Source organism: Parasteatoda tepidariorum, chromosome 10 (genome assembly GCF_043381705.1).
Source record: "Parasteatoda tepidariorum isolate YZ-2023 chromosome 10, CAS_Ptep_4.0, whole genome shotgun sequence".
In the NCBI taxonomy this organism is placed as follows: domain Eukaryota; kingdom Metazoa; phylum Arthropoda; class Arachnida; order Araneae; family Theridiidae; genus Parasteatoda; species Parasteatoda tepidariorum.
Genome location: NC_092213.1, coordinates 57,919,929 through 57,928,462, shown reverse-complemented (window position 1 = coordinate 57,928,462; position 8,534 = coordinate 57,919,929). Strand labels below are relative to the sequence as shown.

The 8,534-nt window shown below is 28.4% G+C and overlaps 1 protein-coding gene across 1 annotated transcript in view; it reads right to left on the bottom strand.

The window, feature by feature from the left end:
- Positions 1–8,534, bottom strand: part of LOC107444254 (uncharacterized) — a 60,151-nt gene that overhangs the window by 6,565 nt on the left and 45,052 nt on the right. Inside the window, exons 14-16 of the mRNA XM_016058351.4 lie at positions 5,923–6,058; positions 3,339–3,562; positions 295–570 (exon numbers count right to left, since the gene is read on the bottom strand). Coding sequence (XP_015913837.2) covers positions 295–570; positions 3,339–3,562; positions 5,923–6,058 — 636 coding nt within the window. The remainder of the gene's footprint in view (positions 1–294; positions 571–3,338; positions 3,563–5,922; positions 6,059–8,534) is intronic.

Here is an 8,534-nt window from a genome sequence, read left to right as displayed (position 1 = left end):
ACTGTACAAGCCTCACTTTTATTGTCATATTTTATCCTTAAGTTCAGACTACATAGGATTTATTGGCAATAGGTCTTGCCAGTGAATGGCACTTTCATTTTTGTTTTGCATACTTTATTAACATGGAATAAGCTACATCCATACCAAATTTCATTTATTTATATTCATTTTTTTTAGATATTTGGGAAAATGTCTTCCATCTCTTAATTTTGTCCACCGGTGTATATACAAATATGCACAATGTACAAATATATGTTTATATATACAAAATGTATATTACAATACCAAACGAACCTTAATTTTTCCTTCTACTTTTAGAGGTAGAACAAATCTCTTCGTCCTTGAATTTAGAATGCCATTAGGGCAATGGGGATTATTTTTAAAGAAATCTTCAAGAGCTTTTATGTAAAGCTCATTCACAATCTTTCCATCGTCAAAAACACAAAGATCTACTACAAGATGATCATCTTCTTCATAAGCATTGATATGATGAAAGACAAAGAAACCTTTAGAGAGGTACACGGTGTCCAGCAGTTTGCCATCAGATCGCCGTACGACATGGAAGCGACACTGAAAAAAAAAGATTGTTTGTTAAAAACGCGTGAATAAATGTAAGTACAAAACTCTATTCATTATACTTAACATTTTAAATTCTATCGACTTGAAATTTATCTCATTGAATTCAGCAAATTTAAATGAGACAAATATACGGATAAATGGAATAAATACGAAAAAAAAAGCTTAGAAATTTATTTCATATTTTGCCAATTTACGCTATCTCAGATGTGTAACTACGTATGCGTACATAATTGCACTTATTTCATACATATAATTAAATCTTAATAATTTCTTAAATATTAGTCTTGTTTATTTGGGTTTTGTCTAATTCTCAATGTAAAATAATATATAAGAAAGAAACAATCTCTCACTGTTCTAAGAACCGATGTTTAAGTTTCTGATCACTTTTCTCTTCCCAACTGCGTGTACCATCTGCCCACCAACGCTTTTTACTTAATTACAAAGTACACATTGGCCTACGAATAGTAATAGTTAGAATACCCATTAATATATTTCGCTCATGGGCTGCAATAGTGGCACAACTCCAAACACACGCATTTTGGACTAAGAACAGGTGTAAATATGAAAATTCACATTCTTTCAGCAGCAATACTAGAACAACTCATAATTCAACTTAAAGGTAATCATCGTTTAAGCAAACTAAAGCATTTCTTAAGCATTTTGCTTTGAAAACTTTAAACAAAACCCACTTATCTCAAAACTTGATTTTTTGAGTTGTGCCGCTATTGCAGCCGATGAGCAATTTATTCGAGTTATTACACGTTTGATATTAGTTTTGCTCTTGAGCAAGATGCTAAATATTTTGAATATAAATTCTTAAGAGTATTTGGAGGGTGTTGGGTGATGCAATGATAAGCCACGTTTTAAAATTGTTTAAGAGAGTCAAAAACATCATGATTTTTATGTGGACTAAAATATGTTTTAGAGTTATTATGTTGTCATCTGGTGGAAATTCTAAAAACTTGGAATATACCTAGATAGGTACATTACAATTTGAAGTATGAGGCAAGAAACAGTTTGATGAGTGTGATTTATTTGAAGATAGTGCATATTGCTTCAAGCTCCTCAAGTAACGTATGTTTGAAAAAGTAATAACTATTAGGTAAAGCAACAAACTTAGTAAAATATTATATATTTTTAAACCTATTCAATTCTTAGAAAAATATTATATTTTTGAACTTTATTCATGCAATAAAAATATGTTCAGTATGTTGAACATGCATGTTAATGTCATATCCTCCTAAGACCTAGCTTCCAATAATATATTGTACTTTATTTTTTACAATTTTTATCACTTGAAATATATTATTTTGGGATTTTTTCCTGATTGTATGCCTTTATAAAGCAATTATATATATAAAAATATAATTAGAGTTATTCCAGTTGGTCAGAATTTTTAATTACAATACAAAATTATAGTAAAAGTGAGAAATTTCGACTCAAGTAATCTTTAGAATAGTTTTGTGACACGTAAATAAATACCTTATTATATTATTCCATGACCAAAATTTAAAAAAAAAAATTACTTTAGAAATCCGGAAAAATTTATAATATATTATGCAAAAATTAAAAATAACTTCAAAAGTTACTTGAATCTAGTTAATTGAATTTTTATCCCATTAACATTTTAATAATTTGCATTAAATATTTAAAAATTTATAATATTTTATGCAAAAATTAAAAATAACTTCAAAAGTTACTTGAGTCTAGTTAATTGAATTTTTATTCCATTCATGAATTTCTTTTTTTTTCCTTCTCAAAGCTGCATGTTTATAAGAGAAAATTACATTTCCTGCCATTAGTTCAAAGTTCAATAATATTCAAAGCTGGAGCCGGAGATTTAAGAAATATTTAATGTTAAATTTAAAATAGTTTTTAAACATTGTATCGTAAACTGAAATAAAGGCAAAAACTATATCAGATAAAGTAGTTTTTAACTTATTTTTATTCATTTTTTTTAGATTAAAAAAAAAAGTTTTCACGTTTAAATTTAAAAAAAATTCATTATGATAAAAAAAAAACCATTTATTAGATTAAAAAAATACGGAAAAAATTGCATGTTTAAATTTTAAAAAAATATTCGTTATGATTAAAAATTATGCATTTATTAGATTAAAAAAATACGGGGAAAATTGCTATCACTTTTTTTGCAATGAAACATCGAAAAACAGCTTGTCACTGCCATGCAATAAATTACGTATCTTCAATGAGTGACTAGCCTATGACACTTTTGTGTTCCGTTGAATTATATCATTCAGTTTAAAACAATGGTCGGACAAGAAAATGAAAAAGTGCATGATTCATGACTAATAGTTATAAAAAGTATATAAAAGTACAAATAAGTTTATTTAGCGTTTTAGCTAGTCAAAAGTAATGAAACACTAAACATCTCATTCAATCTAAGTATGGCAGATCAGCCTATATTTCCTTTGATATTGGTGCTTTAACTGAGCAAAAACAAAAACAAATTACACGCTAAGTTGTAAATGTTAATCATCCCTTTTGTTATTTTAGTATTGTACCTAAATGTGTTTATCATCTCAGTATAATCACAGTTCAAACAATAATGAAAACGGTTCACCTGTCCTAACAGTATTGCCAAGTTTCAATAATATTCAGAAGAAAAAAACCTGAATTTGATTAGGCTATTTATAAAAACAGATAAATTTAATCAATTGCGCCATTGAATAATGGTGTAACATATATGATAAAAAGAGATATGACTGAAAATAAGATTGACACAAATGAATATAACTCACTGGCTCGCTTTCATTCCAGGAGAGAGCATCAGCAAATGTTGTTGATTTAGTGATAAAAGCAGACCCTGCTAACTTTGGAACAGACAGCTGAAGAGGTTGTTCCACAAATATAAAATAATTTTCGCTCATGCCAAAGCTGTGATGATAGCTGAGGGAAAGGTTTTTCGAAGCTGGTATGGTACAAACAACTGAAGCTTTTTCAAATGTGTTATCGGATTCTTTTTCTACAATAAAATGGTTGGATAAAATTCACAATTTTAATGTTCTTATAAAAAAAGCATAAACAATACTATTAGTACAATATGACAAAAAAAATTGCTATCTGAATAACTTTAGTTTTTATGATAAGATTTTCACGCATAAGGGGCCTTACTTAATGGTTCAAACGGTCATGCCTTTATATACTGATGAATTCGTGCTAAATTAAAGCAGTTTTTGTGCAGGATTTTTTGATTTGATTATCTCAATAAATATACTTCTTTGTTGACAGATTAAGATTTTTGACTCTTAAATATTTGGGAAGAGTAGTCGCTATGTGGAAAATATGGAATATCAAGAGAAAGGTCGAAAATAGTGTTAATTTTTGCGTATTTTGCGACAGTTCGTTCGATAACTTATAAAACGAATCTAAAACTTCTTGAACGCAATTATAAAACTCCACAATCTGATTGATAATCGAATTTTATGATTGCGTTAAATAATTTTTAAAACCTAGTCCGTTAATAGCGTTTGAGCAACATATAGGGAGGAAAAAAATGAAAGGGAATTAGTACAGAAGAGTGGGGTCAATTGTATCATTTTTTACTTAACTATTTTTAACTAACAAAAAATCCAATATATTATTAGTATTAATTGACGAACGAATAAAGTAGACTATCCTCTACAAGAAATAAAATACCTTATTTTAAATGTTATTATATTAGTTATTAACAATTTTTGACAGTCGTGCATTTGTTACAATTGTCCCCACTTAAGGGGTCAATTGTAACAGTTCATAAATTCAACTAAAACATAGTTAATTATACATATTATCATAGTTGTGATATATTTTTTTATTGATCAAAATAGTAGTGATATTTTAGGAGTAAAAATAATAATGAGCAGAGACCTAAAGGGTTAAACTTTTAACTTTAAGGGGTTAAAAATTTTAATTTATGCTGTGAAAGGTGACAAATAAAATAATGCACATGCAACATAATATAAATGATATAGGAAACTATTGGTGGTTCTTAAAGAGTTAAGTAATGGTTTGTAAACATAAGATTATTTATTTTCAGCTGTTACAATCGTCCCTTTACTTATTGTTACAATTGTCCCCAAGACGCCATTTCAGCTTCATTTGTTAAAAACAATGCTAGTTAATTAGCAAAACTAATCTTTTTTTTTTTGAAATGTTAATTAAGGTGTCCACTTACATATTCGGTTAATAATTTTTATTTGTTTAAACAAAATTACTTTGTTACAATATAATATTCTAATACCAAAAAAAGTACTTACGTAGCGTGAAAATATCTTTAGTGATGTAACTCTTTCAAAAGTACATAAAAATGGTTGCCAGCAGGGGTGTACATGTAGATTTATTAAATACACCTTGTGCGCCACCTAGGAACCAAATCTAAAACCCGACACTCGAAATTTTTGCTCTGTTACAATCGTACCCTGTTGCAATTGACCCCACTCTCCCCTACTTAAAAGGACGCCATGCCACGGAAGAATATTTTCATTACAAATTCTCTTTCTCCTTTTACTAATTTAAAATTTCAAGTGCAGAAAAATAAAGTTCAGACAAACCTAGAGTAAGCCACGAAGTTTTAAATACCAAAAATATAAAAATGAAAATAAATTACAAGATGATAACTTAAATTAAGCAGCGCAAAAGTTCTCTTATATTAATTTGTTTGCATTTTAATATTTTTAAGTATTTTTTCAGAAATTGAAACTTAATGACTTACTCTAGGTTTTCCTGTACTTTTTCTTTCTTTTAAATTAGTAATGAAGGAGAAGGAAAGTTTGCGACGAAAATTTTCTTCCTCGGTAAGGCGACCTGTTAAACTAAATTAATAATTTTTATCGAACTGTCACTTGTACTTTTCAACTGGTTTTTTATTAATAAAATTTTTTTTAGTTATTGGTATTAAGATATTTTAGAACTATATATGTAAATACTTACAAAATATTTTTTTTAAAATGTATTAAATAGCATCATGCATAACAATGTGGCACAAAATCGTAGTATCCGTGATGAAAAAATTATTTAAAAAATTTTTTAAAACTTATATTTCTACTCTTAGATTCAGTTGGATAATTTACACCTTTATCACAGTTCTATGAACATATATGTGAAAAAAATGAGTTATGTGAGAAAATTGTTGCGAGACTAATTTTAAATAAGCTAACTAGTTCAGATGATATTTTAAGTTGCAAAATTAGATGGGAAAAAACGTACTTTAAAGAAAGAGTCATAAAAAAATTAAAATTAGCTAAGTAAATGGAAAATTTCTACTATGATATTCACGAAAATTGCATGCTAATAATTTTAGAAACAAAAAATAATATTATTAGAAAATGGTTGATGTAAAGTTACCCTTGGGAGGGAATTTTAAAATCCTGTACTTTGAATGCATTGAAAAAACGCTTCCTACGTTATAAACTGTGCCATCTGTTCCTTCATGTGCATGAGCAACAGCAGCATTGACAGGTAGATAATTACTCAAATTTACCTACAAAATAAATGAAAAGTATTAAATAAACAGTAAAAAATGTCATAAGCACAACTAATCTTAATAGTAAGTTTCACAACTACATCCGCATTTCTTTGATTAAGTTGTGTGAGTGGTCTAATTTTTTCCTTATTCAACGTTAAAATAAGAAAAACAACATTGGACATTTAGAACTTGAAGAGCAATGGAGATAAAAGAAAAGATAGAAGTTTAAACATGTCAAATATATCAAATCTACATGTTATTTATACAAATAAAATTTTGCTACCGTTTTTTTATTTATTTTATTTAATAGTTTTCAATATAAACCGCTAAATCGAATGAAATCGTATCAGAAACGATAGGGCTATTGGTTCAAAAGTTTCTAAACTTATAGATCTATCGACTCGTGCTTGATCTAATTCGTCACTTGTTAAAATAGCAACGTTTAAGTTTTTTCCTTTTACTACCTATCACTTTTCTAACACTACGAAGCATAAGGAAAAGAGTGAGACTAGTCACAACACTCGATCATAAAATTATGAGTGGTCATAAGAAAAGTGGTTGTCAGAAATCTCAATACAAAAAAAAAAAAATTCAGCGAGTATATACTCTACGAATCGAAAAATCATGAAGCATTCTCAATGCCTGCGACTGTCTTACATGTAACTTGTAAACATTCGCACGTGAGTCTGGGGTAATCGTTGTGAAAAATAAAACGCTGAGAAATCATGATGGAATCGTATACGACCAAGAGTGATTTTCAAATACGTAAATTGTTAATAAATAGTCATTGCTAAAATTCGCGAGACGTGATAACATCATTGAAGAAAAATTTAAAGTTTAAAAAATTATGTGAAAAGGACACAACAAATATAAAACGAAGAAGATTTATAATGAAATCGACTCGAATTTGAAATTACCGTGCCGTAACATTGTATAAAAAAACAGCGCAGTTTGAAAACACGCTGAGCCCTGCAAACAGAGTACGCATTGGTCACACACGTTTAATGTACAGATATTTTTTATTAAAACAACCACGTCGAGTATACTGTGCTTGTAATTAGACTTTAAAAGTCACACACTTTCTCACTCAATGAAAAAAACTCCAGAGACGACGCCATTCAAACTGCGCCTACCAAATTCTACCTTATTTGATAGGTGACAAACTTCATGCAAATATCTTCTCTTATCTTGATGACATCTGTATGACTTAAGCTTGCTTTTATGTATGACTTTGCTTTTTATGTTTCTACTTTCAACCAAATTCAAAGATATCAAATTTAGTTTTAATTTTAACCGAGATATATTGACTTAAACCTGAATACTTTTAACATCAACCCAGGCGGTATATTGCTCTAACACATAACATATGGACATAAAATTTTTCACTAACACATAACATTGCATAACACACGGCTCTTACGCCATAAATTTTATAACTCACTCACCGAAATAATAGAAAATTAAATTTACAGCCACTCACTTTCAAGATAATAAGCATACATTTGACATTACGTTAACATTGATTTCTGTTTTGCATAAAAACAATCATAATGGACAATGGCAGCATCTCTTAAATTTTCCAAATTATAGTCATTACTTCTTAAGATTGATTTCCTGATTACGAAAATATAATTTTTAACTCTGACAAATAAATATTTATTTAATTATTAATATTTTAATNATTATGTAATGTATCCTTCAAAAACAAAAATTTTTAAAATGGCTGTTAATAAAACCAAACATACAATTTTTACCGTGAGTTATATCGCGTAAAAAAAATTGCATTAAAATGATCAATAGTATTGTCAATGATTTCTGACAAATATTCCATATTCATAAACATAGTTAACGAACTTCTTTTTCGCATCAAACTTTGTTTACAATATCATTTAATTTGTTGGCCTATTTTTGTTTGGCACCGGATAAATGCTTTTGTGCCAATTTAGATATAAACGAGCCCCACGATCACCAGAATATTCTACACTTATTGCATCTCTCTCTCTCGCTCTTTCACCTTTTTTTAAAAAAAAGTTTTTTTTTTTTTGCAAGCAACTTACATAAAGTGTTGCATAAAAGTTTGATATTTGACAAAACTTTGAGGCCTTGAACTCGAATACATTTTTTTAGGCCCTTTCGAAGTTCTAGCCCACAAAAACGTTTATGGTACATCAGAAGAAGAAAACGATTGCTGCAATCGTGATGTTCTGTTAGCGCAATGAGAAAACAGATCAGTTGCACCAAAGGTGTTATGTTCAAATACTGTGTGGGCCATATTCATTTCTTAACCCGTTTTCCATCGTTCTCTGAATTAATTTCTCTCCAAATTTTTATTTCGAAAAGATACTAGCAAATAATTTTAAAAATTTGTTCATTGATGCGAATTACTTCGTATATTTCATGTAATATAATAAAAATAGAAGCAATAATAAAAATATTAAAAAAAAAACATGAAAGAAAACTTTTATAAATTTCAAATTTATAAAAAATGCAG